Consider the following 20,977-nt stretch of genomic DNA (forward strand, 5'->3'; position numbering starts at 1 on the left):
AAAAGTGAAAATATGTATTTTCCGGAAGAAATTTCAGTTCAGAAAACTTTACAATAAAAAAGACACTTTTTTTTTATTAAGGTTTTGAGTTATGTTGGCATGATAGTTTCGAGAAAATTAAATGAACTCATGAAACCATCGTAGCCTGAACAAATTATTTCTTTCCGAACTATTTAATTTTAAAAAACCAGCTTTTCAATTAAATTTTATTGAATCTTGAAAATTTAACATAATCCTAAATGAACTCACAGATCACCACCAACGATGTTCAGAAATTTTTTAAATCAGAACATCATTGGGATGTTCAATTAGAATCTCCACAAAAAATGGATTCAATTGGCAAATAAGTCCTTTAAGATAAATTCGAAAAAATGCTGTGATTCCGTTGAATAACTAAAAAAAAATAATCTAAAAATATTTTTTTCTCTTTTTAAAACTTATCGTTTCCTTGATGTTCAAAGAAATATAATTTGAATTTTTGACTTGAATCAATATAAAAAAGTAGTTTGCAGTAGGGTGAGGAATGAACAAAAAGCTGTTTGAAAATGGTTAGTTAAAAAACCTTCTCTAATGTTTTTTTTATATCTTCAGCTCTAAAAAATATACCATCCAAAACTAATTGGGAGCTGATAGCGCTGCGTTAGGCTTAATATTAGAAAAACTCTGAAAATTGTTCCAATATTCCAAATTCTTTTTCCATAAAGTTTCATATGCAATAAATTCCAATAAATGAGAAACTTTTGATTTCGATTTAAACCTCAGTTTTCATTCGAACATATTATAATCATTTATGGAACAAGTTACAAAAAGTGTTTTTTTTAAGCACTAGGCTGGCCAAGTTGGATGATTACATTGAGTGGTGAAGAAAAACCAATTTGCAACAAGAACCTGAAACTGATCATTCGGCGATTTACAAAAAATCTGAATACAAGATAAGTAAATAAAAAAGTATTCATGTAAGTTGTGCAAGATTTATTGAAGGTTATTTTTTAATAATTAAAGAAAATAACCGTAGAATAAAGTTAAAATTGTTAGGTTTTATTTTAATAGATTTAAGCAGGGCAATTCGAGTAAATGGAAAGGAGGGACATTTAAAAAAAACTAGGACATGGGCACAAAAGCGAGACGATGAACAACTCAGTATTTAATGCATTTTAAAAGTTAACCAGCATAGAAAAAAAAATGGAAAATGGACGCCAAGTTTAACATGGTAAGACGAAGTTTACCGGGTCTGCTAGTTAATCGATAAAATTCCATAAACTTTATTGTATAAAAGTTATATTTGGTTCAAAGCTACAGTTCACCTCTTGTCCCTTATCCATTTTTTTTATATAAGAATAGCCATTATGAATATCTTTTTAATCATTGTCATGCTTTGTTACAAGGCTGATGGCTAGAAGTTGATAAAACAATGATTCAACAACTAAAAAGGAGCATAAGCCAGAACGGTTTCATTGTTATGGTCATGTAAATCCACAGTGTCATTTTTTTCTGTTAGGGAATTTACATTACGTCATAAGTCATGTAAATTTAGTAGAAATAACTTGTTCCAATTATTTGCAGGTTATAACGTGTAATTATTTAATACTGTGTATGGATGCACACAAAAAAATCTGAGTTTTACATTTGATGTAAAATTTTATTTCTTGTAAAATTCGGTCAGATGTGTTGTATATTATAACGCAGCCCTGAAAAAAACATGCGTTTCCTCATTCGGGTCCATTTGTTGTCCATTACATGACTTTTGCTTGAAACGATGTTTGGAATCAGACACGTTGCTGTCGCGCACAGGGTGTGTCTTATTGTTTGCCAATTTTAATAAATATAAAAAAGTGAAATCCTTGTAACAATTTTCACCAAATACAAATTATGTTTTATAGCTTATTGTAAAAAAAACACACTTTAAAAATAGTATATTACTCGATAGAATTTTGTAGACTTTATTGGAGAAGTGATATTTTGTTCTAAGCAACAGTTCACCTGTTGTCTTTGATTCTTCATATTTAAAAAAATAACTCTAACCGATAACATTGATACGAAATGTAACAATTAAAAATGAATAGCTTGAAAAGCAGTCAAACTTTCGGTTCAACTAAATATTGCACAAAAAAAGTCAGCAATACTCTCAATTTGTTGTTACAAAAGATTCAGCACAATAAAGCTTTATTTTCTCTTTATTCTTCGATTTAAGTATAAACTTGTGAATTCAAAAAATCAAGTTCTTTGATTTATGTACAAGTGAATCGTTTTGAATTGTTTCATATTCATACAAACAAATTACAAGCTTCATTACCCCTTCCATACATTCCATCATTTTGCAAAGGACATTTCAAAGTACAACGAACAAATAACAAATATTATTAATTAAAAACATTCTAGTATGTATGTGTATGTTGGTAATCCACCATGGGTGCACGGATTCACCGCAGTTTCTGCCAAAGTATGGGTTCACATACATTCCTTAGATTATTAGGTTCGACAAATCTCCAATGCAGCGCACCACCATACCCGGACCCCATGGCTTCGTATGAACTGTTATGGAGTGAATGTATTGTGTATGTAGGTATATTTTGGAAGAACGAATCAATCAGGTGGGCTAGTTTACTTACAGGTATTCCGGCATCCGTGTATATACCTGGCCAGCTGGCAACTGATTGAACATTCCAATTATATAGTCAGTTATATAATGAAACACATCTTACCTGTCGGCCCGCTTATGGGATTCGAACCCAAAAGTTTTTCTTGCCAATACCGGGAATCGAACCCAGTACGCCTGGCGTACCAATACCAGACTCGCGCCAGCCTATCCACTAGAACACATCGGCGCTCTTTATTAATCAAAAACATTCTAGATTAACTTATTGCTACATATTTTGAGAAGTAATGAAAAACTGTTTTCAAAATCATCCATCCAAAAAGTATTAACGAAACTAAAAGAAATTTCAGATACACCCTGTAGCAGGATCGTTTCACAAACAAACACCGAACGGCCGACCGGTAAGCAGCAAGCAGAGGTGCCAGGTCGTTTTGTCAAAAATCAGGACACCGCCAGGAAAAAATCAGGATTTTTCAGGACACCACCAAATTGGTGAAAACAAAATGCAGTTCTGCTTAGATTGCATAACTAAAGCGAAATGTAAATGCTGATGACGCCTCGAATTATGCAACTGAAGCAAGAATAACCTTGGCTGGCCTCCAGTTAATATCGAAAAACCTCATTTAAATGTCATTTGAATCGAAGAATCTCTTTAGTTTAACTGGTTAAACTATTTTATTTAAGATTTGTTTGATGTTTTCATCATTTAACAATAAATTTAGTTAAGATTTGGATATTTTTAAAAAATCAGGACAAATCAGGACATTTTAAGGGCGATCTTCCAAAAATCAGGACAATTCAAGCGTTTTTGAAAAATCAGGACGGTCTCTCGAAAATCAGGACAAATCCTGATAAATCAGGACACCTGACACCCCTGGCAGCAAGTTCGATTTGATGCGCGAAGAAAATGCTGTTTCAAATCTGGAGCTCGTGGATTTCAAGTAATCTTAAACATTATGAACATCTTTTAAACAATTGTCATGCTTTGTTATTAAGCCGATGGCAAGAATTTGATAAAATAATGATTCAAAAACTAAAAAAGGGATAATGAGCCGGAACGGTTTCATTGTTATGGTGATGTAAATGGACAATAGCATTTTTTTCTTTTCGGGAATTTACATTACATCATAAATCATGTAAACTTAGTAGAAATAACTTGTTCCAATTATTTGCAGGTTAAAACATGTAATAATTTAATACTTTGAGAATATTTTATAGGAGTTTAGAAGGCTTCAGATTTAGATAATGAGAAAGTAACAAATTATGAATTTCACTTTGAGCTGAAAATTTACCACAAAAATCATGAGTGATTTCACTCACAAGATTTTCAAAAAACATAAATTTAGTATTCTTTGACTTTGTAGTTCGAAGTTCTAATTTCAGTTTTCAGTGTCGATTGAAATTCCAAACAGGAAAACCGAAGCTCAAAATAATTGAAATCTCGTTTGTGAAATTATCACATTAAATTGAAAGCACACCATTATCAGAGTTATATTGGTAAAAGACTTGTAAAATTTGAAATTCAAACTCTATTTTCGAAACTTTGTTTACAATAACAATTATCCATCTTGTTAAAATTGATTTTAAAAATATTAAAACTCTGCATTTAATGTATACTTAACTTTAACAGAAAAGTTAACATATTGTAAATTAAATCGAAATGACATATCTTAGTATAAGTAACTTATTTTGAATTTATGTGCAATGGTATATAAACTGCCCAACACTGTGCATTAAAACGCTGATAGCTAATTAATGTGCTTTGTTTTTGTAATGAAATTCGTTTTCTCTGCAAATTTGTGGGGAACTAAAGGATACACAGTATTAAATTATTACATGTTTTAACCTGCAAATAATTGGAACAAGTTATTTCTAAGTTAAAACGTCTCTAATAAAATTAAAAAAAAAAAGTTATTTCTATTAAGTTTACATGATTTATGATGTAATGTAAATTCCCGAAAAGAAAAAAATGCTATTGTGAATTTACATGACCATAACAATGAAACCGTTCCGGCTCATTATCCCTTTTTTACACAGTTTTAAATAATTACATGTTATAACCTGCAAATAAATGGAACACGTTATTTCTACTAAATTTACATGACTTATGACGTAATGTAAATTCCCGAAACGAAAAAAATGACATTGTGAATTTACATGACCATTACATTGAAGCCGTCCAGCTCATTATTCCCTTTTATTTTTTTAATCATTGTTTTATCATCTTCTAGCCATCAGCCTTGTTACAAAGCATGGCAATGATTAGAAAGGTTTTCATAATGGTTTACATGACTAAAATCTCCGAGTTCCAGATTTAAAACGGCATTTTCTTGGCGCATCAAATCGAACTTGCTCCTTACCGGTCGGCCGTTCAGTGTTTGTTTGTGAAACGATCCTGCTACAGAGTGTATCTGAAATTTCTTTTAGTTTCGTTAATACTTTTTGGATGGATGATTTTGAAAACAGTTTTTCATTACTTCTCAAAATATGTAGCAATAAGTTAATCTAGAATGTTTTTGATTGATAATACTTGTTATTTGTTCGTTGTACTTTGAAATGTCCTTTGCAAAATGATGGAATGTATGGAAGGGGTAATGAAGCTTGTAATTTGTTTGTATGAATATGAAACAATTCAAAACGATTCACTTGTACATAAATCAAAGAATTTGATTTTTTGAATTCACAAGTTTATACTTAAATCGAAGAATAAAGAGAAAATAAAGCTTTATTGTGCTGAATCTTTTGTAACAACAAATTCAGAGTATTGTTGACTTTTTTTGTGCAATATTTAGTTGAACCAAAAGTTTGACTACTTTTTAAGCTATTCATTTTTTATTGTTAGATTTCGTATCAATGTTATTGGTTAGAGTTATTCCTAATTTTTTTAAATATTAAGAATCAAATACAACAGGTGAACTGTTGCTTAGAACAAAATATCATTTCTCCAATAAAGTCTACAAAATTCTATCGAGTAATATACTATTTTTAAAGTGTGTTTTTTACAATAAGCTATAAAACATAATTTGTATTTGGTGAAAATTGTTACAAGGATTTCACTTTTTTATATTTATTAAAATTGGCAAACAATAAGACACACCCTGTGCGCGACAGCAACGTGTCTGATTCCAAACATCGTTTCAAGCAAAAGTCATGTAAAATTACAACAAATGGACCCGAATGAGGAAACGCATGTTTTTTTCAGGGCTGCGTTATAATATACAACACATCTGACCGAATTTTACATGAAATAAAATTTTACATCAAATGAAAACTCAGATTTTTTTTGTGTGAACAAGCTACTCCAATGCCGATTTTACAAGCAAGAAGGCTGATATAAAGTTTCCCTCAGATTTTCCCTCACCAAAAGTAAAAAGAGAAAATAATTTAGAAATTATAAAATTAGCGGCCTAATAAGTGATTATATTTTTGCAATTAAAATATTCAGTTAAGAAAAATTTATCCTAATTTCAACTTCAATAAATTTGGTACTTACATATTACGGAGAAGGGAGAACTTTTATAATTTTTTTTCATAGTGATTAGCTTTTAAATTTTTGTGTTTGACCATTCTCCAAATATTTTTCGATAATTTGTATTTTTCATTCCAATGTAAAAGTAGGGAAGATGAGGGCATAACGAGCACCCAGGGCATAATCAGCACTCCTTTTTTCTACATAAGTGCGTATTTTCTTAAACAAATTTTCATAAGGACTTGTTTCGTACCACCCATAGTATTAATTTTTCACCAAAAAAAAAAATCCTTTTCATCTTTACAGAAATATTAAATAATAACCAGCTAGGTTCTCAAGTGACGAAAATATTATAATATGGTCGAAGAAACGCGATAATGAAATTTCTCCCATACATCTATTGCATCCAATATGGTTTCCATCAATCCAAATATGGAGACTGGGCAAAAATGTATGAAACTTGTTTTTTCGTGTACATGAATGTGAAATACACGGTTCGAAGTATCTTTTTTTTTTTTTAACAATTTCTTTATTTGAAACGGCTCATACCTTTAGACTTCAAGGAGCCAAAATCGATTAAAAATAGTCAACAGATCTTGACGGTTCAAGAAAAAATCACAATGGGGAAATATTCAAATCTACCGTGGGAGAAAAAAGTTATGAAATAAAGAAGTTGTTGTCAGTAAAATTGGCCAGAATGTACACGGATGATGCAAAACTGGTTTTTCGTGGTTTTCCCAAAAAAAAAAAAATGTCTAAAAAATCCCATGCAAACTTCAGGTTCTTTGAGCGACCCCTTCCGATCAGGCCTAAACTTAGCCTGCAGCGCATTACTTTTTGAAAAGTCGGGTCATTTGGGACACTTTAGTGTACATTCGAAAACCAAATTGTACATTTTTATTTAGTTTAGTTGTACTAGATCTGGACAGAAACTAGTATTCACACAAATATGGAAAAAATGGTCAATTTGGACAACCTACCTTTAATATTTACCACAAATATGAATTTTTTAAGCATAACATTCGTGAGATAGCTGCCAACCAATAATAACGGAAGGTCAGAATTTTATTTCAGTAAAATTGAAGATTTTTTCCCATTTGTTCTGAGGTTTTCGCTGTGCACACATCCCTTTAGTAATGAAACATTTGTTGTGGTAATAATGTGCATCATCCCATAAGTACCTGCCCAACGTAAAGCGTTGTGAATACCACCTATCTAGTAATATTCACAAATAACCAGACACAGAAAGCAACTCGGTCCATCCGTTGGCGTTTGGTCCAATCTTACTCACCTTGTTCGCATCGGTCAGCTCAATAATGCCGTGGTCTCCGAAGGATTTGATGCCGCCATTGGTGCTGTCCACGCTGCTACTGTGCCGATGCAGGGACGAAAGCTTCAGCGATTTGGGCGACAGTCGCAGCCTCAGGGCCCTCGGAATGGTACTGTTTGTGCTGCTGGAAGTGCTACTGTGAGTGCTGCTGCCACCGCCAGTGCCACTGTTGGCCATCATGGCCTGTTGGACCGATGACGAGGTGCCGGACGTTCCTGTTCCTGACGTTGGTGGAGGTGAAATGCAGCTATTGGCCGCCGTGTTCGTTGGAGTTGTGGGATTGGTGGACCCGGAGTTGAACGTAGCACTGCTGCAGCTGGTATTGCTCGGTGGATCCACCCCAATCGGAAGGGGAGACTTCGGACCACCGGAAATGGCTGCATCCGCCGTACTTCCGCCGCTAGTAGTAAATGAATTTACGGTGGCCGTTTCCAGGGCCGCTGCTTTGGTCGATTCCGGGCAGATCTTATGAATTATTCTTATACCTAGCCGTACAGTCGAGCGGCGCTGGATTCGTTCGTCGACGACCGAGGTCTCAGCTGCTGGTGGGAAGAGGGGAGAAAAGAGAGCAAAAAGCGATTACCTATGTGACCTAAGTTGACATACGCTTTGTACAATTAAGAACTTGATTGATCATTGGAGTTTGAGGGTTTTTTTTTAACATTTCTGTATTGTAAAACTGTTGATGAGACTGATACATTTTGCAATGAATATTAAGAAAAATCTCAGAAATTAATTTAGCTTATATTTTTTACCGAAAATACCTTTCTTTCAAGCTTAATAACTTTTTTGTCTTAGCTTGAATAATCTTACGATTTTCAATGAACTTGTTGCAAATTACGTCGAGATTCAGCCTTATTTGAAGAATTGTTCAAGTATTTACGAATCAATGAGAACCATAATGCTGATTTGTTGAGTTTTGTTAAAATTGAAGGTGCCAAAATGTCATACGAATTTTAGCTCTAGACACTCCTTAAAGTTGACTGAATATTGACCTTTTCAACTATTCGGTGAAACGAATATTCTGAGGAATTATTGGTAAAAATAAAAGTGACTTTTCCAATTTCCTCCTTTTTCTTCCATCTAAATTTCTCTTGTTTTGTGAAATTAATAAATTTTTTTTTGTAAGTATCATTTTGTAGCAATTCCGGCATTAATCAGAAACAACTACTTAGTGAAACTTGCCCTGTAATTTTATTTTTCAAGATCTTAAATTTTAACTGTGTTTTGTTAGTTCTATGAGCTCTTTAATTATGCCAAAATGTATGTTTTATTGGTACGGGTACTCCACGCTCTCCCTCCTCCATAGTGGGAAGGGCTCACGAACTTCCATGACACATGCGACATTTGGCTCCTTTTTTTGGAAAGTTTTCGAATTACGCTAAATAAAATTAAGAAAGAAATTTTGTCTTCTTTTTTACTCCACCCTGAAAAAGGAATGGTCTCAAATAATTTGAACGCAAACAACCTCTCTTATAAAATATGGTCTCTTTTGATTGATAAGTGCTCGATTTATACTAAAACAGAGTTGTGTGAGAGCCCCTCCCCCTTTTTCTTTCCATTCCTCCACTATTTGAAGGAGGTAGGCCTTTTATAATTATTATACTCTTTTTTTTAACTCGAAACCTCTCTTTTTTTTAATTTGGTTCCATTTGTTGATAAGTTCTGCAGCGAAACAACAAAATTATATGAATCCTCCTCATCCCCCCTTTCCTCCCAGCAAGGGACAAGGTTTTATAACAATCTCAGTAACATAGCTCGTACCCAAATACCTTCCCAAATCCAATTAAATTCTCAGGTTATGACAGCAAAGTTGTATTAGGGTCTCGTATGTACTCAAGGCCGTGCGAACGGTGGAGGGGAGGGGTCTAGGGGTTTAACCCCCCATGAAGATTTTTCCAAATACAATTTTCACAGTAGTAATGGAAAATTACTTGGAATTTTGTCTTAAATTACCCTTGCCTTAAGCCATTTCATTTCACGACACTATATTTCCCGAATTCACGAATTAAAACTAATTTTCAATTGTTAATTTCGATTTGCAATTCAATCTTCTTTCTGTATTGACATATAAAAACCCTACCTCGTCTTTAGAATGGGTGTTTATAATGAAGTGTAACCAAAAAAGAACAGAGTTTGGAACGAACCATTCAAACGAACTTCAAAATTAATTCATCGAATTCTAAGTTTATACATCAGTAAGTTAAAGGCCATGTAACAGGTGTTTACCACTAACAATGGTCATCAGAATAAGCAAAACAAAATTCCAAATACAAAACAAAAAACAAAACCCGATTTAATACACTTGACAGTGGATTGTAGCCTTTCTTACAGCCTGTAAATTATATTTGGATACATATGACACAAAATAATAAACAAATGATAGATTTATAAATTCCGAGTTATAATTATAAAATTTTAAACGCAGTCAATTCAAAATGAATTTAAGAAATGAAGATTCGAAGTTTTTATAGGATAAAGGTATTTTGATATAATCATAATTTTCATATAAATAACATTATTTGCCACTAATTGGAGATTTTTGAATGACAGGATTCTGGAACATCTTGTATGATTCCGTTTTTATGACATTATAGTCTCACTCAATTTACTCCTTTGAAGATATAGGTAACTTTAAAATGGGAGGGATATATAAATTAAGAATAGGGGAGAATGAGGATACTTGATCCCTGGGGATACTTGATTCCTTAGCTATATCTCGAAACTGGAATGTCTTACAAAGATCAAATGTTCTAGAAAAATGTGCCAAAATGAGCAAAATAACAATGCTTGTAGTTTAAAAAATTTTAACAAAATAATTGTTTGAGTAATTGAACTTTGTTTGAAAAATTTCACAAAATGTAACTTGAAGATCTTTTTTCATCACTTTAAAATGTTCCTTACATGGGAAAATTATGAAAAAAATATTTGTCCCAATGTATCAATCGTTCGAGCGTAAAATGAACTTCATAATGCCATATTTTTAAAGCAATGGAAAACTCTCAACTTTTTTCAGAAAAAGTTTTCTAAAATGTTGATAATGGGTACAATTGATCCCCTAGAGTTGGGTACAATTGATCCCCCTTCCAAATGGCATATTCTTCTTCTGAATTGATCGTTATGATTGCTGATTACGAAATTACTAATATTTATCCAAAAACTAATATTTATCAAAGAATTGTCTGAGAAAAGACCAAAAATAATTGATTTTTTCTTAATTACAAAAAATAGCGCCTTAAAGTATGCAATGTTATTAGCGTTGAGACAAAGTTATAGAATTTTCTTCATATGTCTGCTATAAGTTGTGAAATGAGAACAAACATGATCAAAATAGTCAATTAACATTCTATCTTGGGGTTTTGTTTGATTTTTATACAAGGATTAGGGCTTCCTGAATAAAAGATCAAGTCTCCTTCAATAGGGGATCAAGTCTCCCCTAACTTCAGAAAAATCGCATTTTTTTTACTCCCACGAAAATGCTTCTAGTTCATCAACGGGTTCAAGTATCGTTCTAATTTTTGGAGCATAGAAACTTGAAGTTACAAGCTGTCAGAAAATGTCAAAGACGGCGAGTTGCAACATTTTTCCAAAAAGATATGGCGAAAATAAGAAAAGGGGATCAAGTATCCCCACTCTCCCCTACAATTTTAAAAAAGATGGCTGACCATTTCAAATAATTAATACTCTCAAGTGAAAGAAACAAATACATTAATAAAATTACTGGATAAAATTACAATTGCTAAAGTGAAATACGATGCTGCAACGAAGGGCACCATAATCGGTAGAACTAAATTTAATAGTATAAAGTATCGACTATTTTGAAATGTCAATATTTTTAATAATGTCCTTTGGCCATTTTGTCAGTTTTTACAATTCAATTTATCAATATTGTCAATATTGTCAATATTGTAAATTTTGTCAATCTTGTCAATTTTGTCAATGTGGTCAATTCTGTCAATTATGTCAATTTTGTCAATTTTGTCAATTTTGTCAATTTTGTCAATTTTGTCAATTTTGACAATTTTGTCAATTTTGTCAATTTTGTCAATTTTGTCAATTTTGTTTTTTTTTGACAATTTTTTAAATTTTTGCAATTTTGTCAATTTTGTCAATTCTGTCATTTTTTTTCTAAATTCTGATCATTTTGTCAGTTTTGTCAATTTTGTCAGTATAAAAAATATATGCAAGCCTCACTGCTTCCTTCCTGTCTTCTCAATGGAAGAAGATATGAGTATCAAAAATTCACAGAAAAATTGCTTGTATTTAAATAAAATCTCATGTCAAATTTGGTATCATTTGCTTTTATATAGAAGGGATACCAAAGATTCAGGGAAACATTTATCATGCCCTTATTGTTAGAATATTGTTAGAATAATATAAACCACTTTTAAAATATCATTGGCATCTGAACTACTAAAAATTATAAAAAGATTTTATTCTATCAAAAGACCTTAGCATCAAAAAATAAAAATGCAAATCATGCATTGAAGTTAATTTTTTGTTCCACAACATACGGCTTTTCAAATTCGAATTGTTCTTTTTTTTTAAAATCAATAAGACTTGATAGACGTATTCTTTCAGTATCGAATTTTTAATACGGTGTATGCGCCAACATCACTGTTTCTAGGAAAACGCGTCCAAAGTTTTGCAGCTACAGAAGCTCCCAGCTAAAATTATATTTTGTTATCTTTATTTCTCGAACACCAATCATTCTACAGTTAACGTTATACATTCAAAATGAAGGGCTCCAAAGGTACCGTATCACTCCATTTATGTACATTTGGCGCATAAGCCCTATTAAAAATTCACTACCGATTTGATTGAATCTTTTTGAAATGCATGGATTCTCTGATAGTCTTGAAACTATTATTGAAACTCTTTAAAACTTTTAGGTGATTTTCTATTCATCTTACTCTCTACCTTTATTGCTTTTGGGGAATGACTTTTTAAAAGTTCATCGTATTATTTCATTCATGAGAGCTCACACTTAAAGCTCTCGTAGCATAAACAATCCAAGCTTATCTAACTTTGCGGTAAAACGCTTCGGTCAAGGTTAGCTACTAATCTTCATCTAGCGAGCAAAACACGCAATCCCGGTCCCAGCAACTTTACCTAACCTAGCCCAGCACAGGATGAAGCAAGGTATGTAGCTATTTAAAACGGGCAACAGATGGAGCCACAGTAAACAGAGTCATATTATTTCCGCCCTCGACTAGCTACCATAAATGAATATGTACCTACATATGTATGTATTTGTTTATAAGGAAGGAAAAACTCACCGGTGTACACCCGCACGTCGTAGCTGGTTCCGATGGGGGCCCCGGTGTATCGCTTGGCCGGAAGCAGTTGAACACTTGGCGGTGGCAGGGTGCCAATTTCCAGCGAGAAGGGAATTGCATTTTTGCCGAGCCTATCCAGCAGAGCTTCCTGCGAGGGTGGGAGAAATTGAACAAAAAAAATTAAAAAAATGAATTGTTTTCGGATCGAAACTGAGCGAGAGTGTGGTTGGTGCAGAGAAAGTTAAAAAAGTAATGACTGCGAGCAAGTTCAGTTCACATATGTTGGCGTGGAGGGTTTTCGAAAAAAAGAACCTTCGGAAAATCCATAATAGGGAGCATATTCTAAAATAACGATCAATTTTGTTTTAGAAGATTTTTTTTTTATAAATTTTCTATTTTTGGAGATTTTTTATTATTTGCATTCACATTTAATTTTTTTGCGCTCTCTTTGGAGCCACTATTTTTCGCAATATCACTTTAAAAAATTACAAATACCATAAAAGTTTACCACCAAGTACTAGATGTCTCAATCACCAGGCAAATACCTACTTTTCAAAACTATTCCTGATAACGGTTGTTAAGTAGTAGGATTTCATTTTGTTTAAGTAATGGAATATATAACTATAATTTTCCGTTTCTTGAGATCGGAGATAGCTTTTTCAAATGGTTTGTTGGCTTAATTTTGATGCTTATATTTGGGCTTTATTTTACCCGAAAAACGTCAACATTAATATAAAGATTCCGGACTCTTACGGAAACCGAGAGTCAAAAATAATAAGCGCCACCATCAAATATGGCGGCAGAAATGCAACTAAAACACAGCGAACACTGTTAGCAGAGAAAACTCATGTATTGCAGTTTTTATCACACGATGGAAAACATGCACTAAACTGAGTGTTTTTAACCTTCGTTTCATGATTTTTTAATTTTTCCTTTAAAATTATTTGAAACAGTTGAAAATGATGAGAACATCAAGAAAAAAAAAATGAAAATAAAATACGATTTTTCCATTATTCCATACATTAGTTTTTGCAAATTTGTTACTTTATGAAACGAAGAGTTCAGCAATCAAAAGCCCTATAAACAATAACTAATTTTGGTACTCCAAAATTTTTCGTTCGAGGAATAAGGGTGCGCATTATTTCATGCGCAGCGCACTAAATGGACCTGACCTGCGCACTTCATAACTATGGATTGTGACATTTTTGCGACATGTCAAAACAAAGTTTCGTTCTGTGGACTCAGGCATTTGCGGACCAAATACGAGATGATTATCTCGTATTGCGATATTCGCCTGTTGAGTTTTTAAGAAAACTCAAAGTTTACCGAATGAACAATAATGAAATAATTTTTGTCTAAATAAATACGGCACTGGAAGTGAGTTAAAATACCAAAATTGTAGCATTTGGTCCAGCAGTTTTTATCATAATGCACTTTGAACTTGGGATTTTCTCTTACTGATTTCTTTGTGGTCCTTAATGTTTTGAGCGAAATTTTCTACGAAAGAATTATGATTGTCAATTTCCAAAATCAATATTCTTAAATTATGAATTTCCATATAAGTACAAGATTTTTATCTTTGTTGAGATTAATTAAAGACTTAATGACTTTGTGAACGTCAATGATTATATTTATTAATTAAATTTAAGTTTTATCACTATTAAGGAATCTGACTGCGAGTAACTCAATTTTAGAAACAGTTGCATGTGTTTCTTCAAAATTAAATCAAATTATTTCAGATTGTATATTGTATAGTTTAATCTTAATTGATTTAAAAAAACATCAGATGCATCTTGATTCAAACGTCATTTTTCATACACGTTACGATTATAAAACATAATTTGTGAGAAATGTTGACCTTTTCCGTCAGTAGATGGTGCTGATGTTTGTAAAAAGAAACGTCTGTTGGAATTTATACGCAAAATGCAAAGAGTTTGGTATCTGTATATCTACTATATATGTTTGTAGCTTTCTAATGCTGAATTCATTCTGTTCAGTGCAATACTAAAGATTTAGAGTTTTATCATGTTTGAAATTTTCACTTTAATGAAGAAATTGGGATGACTTGAAGGTAATCAAATTGAGCCATTAGATATCCAACTCATATTTCAGATTCAAGATATAAAGTTCGATTGATCAAACTTCGTAAATACGTAACCGTGTTGAAATTTATATATATAAAAAATATATATGTATAAAATATCGAAACAAAAACTATGAATAAATGTTTTTTTTAATACATTTTTGTGACATGATTATTTAACTGCCAAATTTAGTACTAAGCATTACAGAATGCCCGGATATTCAGTAGAAAATTTGGGAAGAGTCCAGCCCACTTGACTGCCGCATTTCGTTTTTCTACCTTAAGCATTCCAGTTTGCCCGTTTATATCCGGAATTGCTCGGATTTGGAAAGAAAACATTGTGAAAAGCCCGGTCTTGGCCGGTTTCCCGGATATCAAGGAAAAAAGCCCCGATTTTGTTTAGCCCTGATTTATCCACAATTTTGCAAAACCCAAACCAAAAAGTCATATAGTTGTCATAATTAATGGTTTTTGCACAAAAAAAAACAATTTTCTCAACTTGATTAATTTAAATGAACTTCTAAATATTTTTATTTGAATTTTAAAATCAGATTTGTGTCTTGATAAAAATTAATTTCTTTTTGTTGATACTCTTTCATAATTTCTATTGAATTTTCACAAGACTTACCTAAATTTGAGTTAAAAATTTTGAAACCAATGCCTGGATTTTGCTAGGGTTTTGGGTAAAAATGTCTGGATTTGCAAGGCCCATATACAATAAAAAAAGGCTGGTAAACTTACTCTACCCGGTTTTATCCGAAAAGCTCTAATTTAGTCTTGTTTTTTTATTTGATTTACAACAACTAAATTGGACGAGTTTTATCCAAAAAAGATCTGAAGTTTGAAATACGGTTTGAACGTGCTGAGGAACTTTGAATAAAAAAATGTAGGTATCTGTATTTTAAATCTTTTCCGTTCAATCTCTTCATGGAAATTTTATTTCAACTAAATTCTATCTGTTTTGATTTTTTCAATTTTGCTAGGTTTTTTAAATGAAAAAATGGCACGACTTGCATTGCCGGTTACGTGCTGTGAAAATGTGGAATGCTTAATTCAAATTAATTGTAGGAAATAAAATTAAAAAATTAAAATAACTGAAATATAAATAGCAATAAAATTAAATCACTAAAATGAATAACTTTTTAGAAACCGATGTTTGAATATATGAATCTTCATGGAAATCTTTTAGAATCCTAAATATATTTTTCAAACACCGACGTTTCGAATTATATCAATTCTTTTTCCAGGATTTAAAATGAAAACAGCATAGTAGCTAGGCCCGTGCGAAAGACTCATCCAAGGGGCTGAGGGGTTCGAATTTCATATTTAGTGACAATAAAAACAGTGTCATAAACGACCAATGAGGAAGGAACTTAATTCCTAAAAACATCTAAATTTGAAAAATTTTTTAATAAAAAAATTTACTAATAAATAAATTCAAAAGTTTCAAATCCATATCAATTTTTGGCAATTTAAAAAAAAATCCATTTAGGGCAGCTTAAATTTCAATATTCTCAAAGCACCATAAAAAGAATACGAAATGATAATCAAAATTGAAGTTTCCGTACAAACCAAAATTAAAACTAAAGGCAGAAAATTCAGTGCACAAAAATTGAAACCAAGTATACAAGTTTCATCAGATATTCAAAAAATTTAAACCAAAAGTTTCGTATTGAAAGAAAAATTACCCTAGATTTGGCTCAAATATCGCATTTAAAATTGATCAGTTTTGAATAAAATCGATATTTGATAACTAATTAATTAAACAAGCAGCACGGAAAATAAATACAGTTTTCAGCTAATCAATCAAATCATTTTTAAATATTTTAGTTTCCGAAATACAACAGGCTTCAAAAAAAACTAAATTCTACTATTTTTAAGAATTTTTCTGGAAAACTATTTCTGACATCATTCAAGATTTATTATTTATTTACATAGTATTCCGTCTCACGACATAACTTGACGAACATAATTCCTAAAATTCACTCGGTCCATGGCAACCGTTCTCCAATTTCTCGGGCACCCCACGTTCGCCAGATCACGCTCCACTTGGTCTAACCACCTCGCTCGTTGCGCCCCCGCTCGTCTTGTTCCTACCGGATTCGTAGCGAACACCTGTTTTGCAGGACAGTCGTCCGGCATTCTCGCAACATGTCCCGCCCAGCGAATCCGGCCAGCTTCACAACCTTCTGGACACTGGGTTCGCCGTAGAGTCGCGCGAGCTCGTGGTTCATCCTTCGTCTCCACACTCCGTTCTCCTGTACGCCGCCAAAGATGGTTCTTAACACTCGTCGCTCAAATATTCCGAGTGTACGCAGGTCCTCCTCGAGCAATATCCATGTCTCGTGCCCGTAGAGAACAACCGGTCTAATGAGCGTCATATACAGGTTACACTTCGTGCGAGGGCTAAGTTTTCTCGACCGCAGTTGCTTGTGGAGTCCATAGTAGGCACGACTTCCGCTGATAATTCGCCTCCGGATCTCACGGCTGGTGTCATTGTCTGCGGTCACAAGTGAGCCGAGATAGACAAAGTCTTCGACTATCTCCAGCTCGTCGCCGTCGATCGTGACCTTGTTATTACTGGACAAGCGGGTTCGGTCGGTCTCGGATCCGCAGGCCAGCATGTACTTCGTCTTGGACGTATTAATCATCAACCCAATCCTTCCTGCTTCGCGTTTCAGTTTGCGGTAGATCTCCTCCACCGCCGCAGATGATCTGCCGACTATATCAATGTCATCGGCAAAGCAGATAAGTTGACTGGATCTGTTGAAAATCGTGCCCCGCATTTCGCCCACCGCTCGTCGAATAACACCTTCTAGCGCCACGTTGAACATCATGCAGGATAGACCATCACCTTGTCGAAGCCCCCTGCGCGATTCGAATGAACTCGACAATTCACCCGAAATCCGCACACAGCACTGCGTTCCATCCATCGTCGCCTTGATCAGTCTGATCAGCTTCCCGGAAAAGCCGTTCTCGTCCATGATTTTCCATAGCTCGTTACGGTCGATCGTGTCGTATGCGGCTTTGAAGTCGATGAATAGATGATGCGTAGGGACTTGGTGTTCACGGCATTTTTGGAGGATTTGCCGTAATGTGAATATCTGGTCCGTCGTAGACCGTCCATCCATGAAGCCGGCCTGATGACTTCCCACGAATCTGTTTGCTTGTGGCGTTAGGCGGCGGAGTAGGATTCGGGACAACACTTTGTAGGCGGCATTCAAGATAGTCTATTTGAGTTTTTGATAACTCATCACATTTAACAACTTTGTTGAAGACACAAAACAATTTGACTTATGCTTTGAGAAACTTCAGAGCTTCCGTTCGGTTGAAATATTTAAAACCGTTAAAATTCTCGTATTATGAAGAATTGGAAAAAAATGTCAAAAAGAAAACATCACAACTTTACTTTTCTGAGAAGTCAAAATAACTCGCGGCATCATTGATCATTGAATTGGAAACTTTTTTTTCGAAATCTCCAAAATGTTCGAAAATTTATTTTATAAATTTCTACTTATTTTCAATAATTATCTCGAAACATGAACTGATAGGAAATAAATGCATATTTATTTCGGATCAGCGCTACTTAATCACTTAAATATTTTCTCCTAAATTCTCTGCGGATAGGAAAAATGTGAATTTTGTTGTCTTGTGCAATCGATTTTAGATTAGAATTAGAGAAGATTTTTCTATTCTTAGAGTGTTAAGTGATCGAAGTCAGAGCTGATTTTTCTAGAATTAAATTCTTCCTGATATCAAAATGAAGTGCAAATAAATATTTTTTTTTTCAGAATTTATGATAATTACTAGCACTAGAAAATTGGTGAAAAATAAATAGCTCAAAATTTGGTTTTAAACATTAAAAACTCGAAGAACACACAAATTTAAAAAAAAAACATTACAGATCAAGAAGAATGTTTTTTAACCGCAGAATATAGTTCATGACATACATCTTTTATTCCATTTCTACAATTAATCGAAGTAAATGTTGGGGTTTTTTACTTCTTTTTGCTCATTTGGTTTACTGTTTCGAGTCGGTCCTCCGGTCGAAAAACAAAAAAAAAAGTAAAATTAGGATTAGAATTTTGTTTTTGATCGAAATAAAATCTCTTATTCATATGTCCATAACTTCGTTTACATTTTTAATTTTAATAATTTGATAATTTGAATGCGAAAAAAAATCATCTAGTAAAATCTTGATGGTATTTTTTTGAATTGATACAATAGTCCAAAACTACATCTTCTAATATTTGGACTCTTCAATAGAAAATTTAAGATTCATGTTCAAATTTTTCATTTGAATTGTTAATCAGAGATGTGATCAAAGTTATTAGTTACAATTCTAAAATTAATTTTTTCAAACAGAAAAAAATATATTTATTTTGATTTTGGAATCTATACTAAAATGAAATAGAGGACATTGAATCCTTGATTCGATTCAAAAAGAAGGTTCCAGATAAAGTTTTATAATTTTCACAGTTAGCTTCTAATTTGAATTTTGATTCTTAATTCTAAATCTAAAAAATTTGAATTTATGAATAAATTTTAAGAACAGGTTCTTTGTCGTAATATGAAATTTACTACCCATTATTTTTTGAATTTTTTGCAGTATGATTTTGCAAATTTCCAATAAACGCTGTTTATTAGGTTTATGTTTGTAATTTATTAAGATAAAAAAATGATGATAATCTCGATCAAATTTGAAATCTAAAGAAGTTTTTAGGAAAAGAATAGTGTTTTTCCTAAAAACTTCTTTAAGAAAATATAGATGTAAAATCCGGAATTTTTGCATGCATTTTTGCCTATTTGCACGCATTTTTGCCTATTATAATATCTTACTTATATTGGAATAAAAAAAGTGTATTTGCATTTTCGAGATAGTTGGATTTAAGTTAGTGTTGTTTTGAAACATCACTTTATTAGAGTTGTTTTAAAATCTATTGTTCAATTTGATTCAAAAGGTCATACAATTACTTTTTCGTATGTGATGGAAAGAATTAGAGAAACATGAGTAAGGTTGCCAGAATGCCCGGTTTTATCCGGGTTTGCCAGGATATTTGATACTTAATTTAAGAACAGTCCGGCCCGGCCCGGTTGCCCGGAATTCATTGAAAAATGCTCGGGTTTTGCCCTGATTTGTTCAATTGATTTGGAGGATTAAACAAAAAAAAAAAACAACACCTCCAAAACAAAATTTTTTGAGCAAGTTTCATGAGCATAATCATGAAAGGTTTTTTGAAAGCCTAAAATACCGTTTAAAATCTATCGACGAGTTTTGATGAAGAAAAAAAATTTTTTCTTGATTTTAGTTGAGGAATTTCTGAGTTTTGACAATATTTGCCCGGATATTGCCCGGATTTATGTTCGTCAATTTGAAATCGAATGCCCGGATTTTGCCAGGTTTTTATATAAAAATTGCTTGGTTTGTCCGGCCCGGATACGTGCTGAAAAAATTCTGGCAACCTTGAACATGAGCTATCAAAGAACGAAAGAACATAAGCCGTAAATATCATGAATTTTTCGAAAAAAGATACAACGGCACACCCGCGTCGTTGTACTGAAGCGGAGATCGCAGGTTCAAGTGTTGCCGGTAAGCCGTTGTATCTTTTTCGAAAAAATCATGGTATTTACAGCTTATGTTCTTTCGTTCTTTGATAGCTCAAGTTTCTCTAATTCTTTCCATCACCTACGAAGATGTGATTATTTTCAGGTACAAAGATGTACCAAGCGATTTCATAACATCTGTATTGATGTCATACAATTAATAATATTTGCAATTATTTGTATGAGCAACTTGCTGTAAAATTCGTATTTTTCATCACTCGTCATTATTCCTAACTCATGCAACTTGTTGCATTTACAACTATTTGGATTTCTCTCTGGAGCCACTTTTCGACTTTTTTGCATTATTTTCCGTTCAAACTTACAGATTCTAGATAAGTTCACTTGGAATATTCACATCCTAAATTTTTCCACTCTCAGATAACGACACACTGTTTTTTAAAACTTGTCTTGGGAATTCTTTTCGTACTTTGAATCATTCGGAAGTAAAAAGAGAACTTAATTTAATTTGTGTAATTTAACGTATCATTGTAGCTTTCCATCTCCTCGAAAAAAAAATCTTTTCATTGCTATTTGAAAACCCTTAAGTACCTAATTTTGTGTATATAGGAAAGCAAAAACGGATATTCCGTTAGAATTTAACAGCTTCCAGTGCTGG

The 20,977-nt window shown here is 32.9% G+C and overlaps 1 protein-coding gene across 7 annotated transcripts in view; it reads right to left on the bottom strand.

The window, feature by feature from the left end:
* The window catches only part of LOC129750921 (uncharacterized), a 296,065-nt gene that overhangs the window by 18,607 nt on the left and 256,481 nt on the right, over positions 1–20,977 (bottom strand). For 6 of the 7 annotated variants that reach the window (XM_055746119.1, XM_055746118.1, XM_055746120.1 and 3 more), the window contains 2 exons: positions 12,675–12,822; positions 7,357–7,937 (listed from right to left, as the gene is read on the bottom strand). In XM_055746119.1, coding sequence (XP_055602094.1) covers positions 7,357–7,937; positions 12,675–12,822 — 729 coding nt within the window. The remainder of the gene's footprint in view (positions 1–7,356; positions 7,938–12,674; positions 12,823–20,977) is intronic. The other variant, XM_055746122.1, reaches the window with a different exon arrangement.

Source organism: Uranotaenia lowii, chromosome 3, assembly GCF_029784155.1.
Source record: "Uranotaenia lowii strain MFRU-FL chromosome 3, ASM2978415v1, whole genome shotgun sequence".
Lineage (NCBI taxonomy): Eukaryota > Metazoa > Arthropoda > Insecta > Diptera > Culicidae > Uranotaenia > Uranotaenia lowii.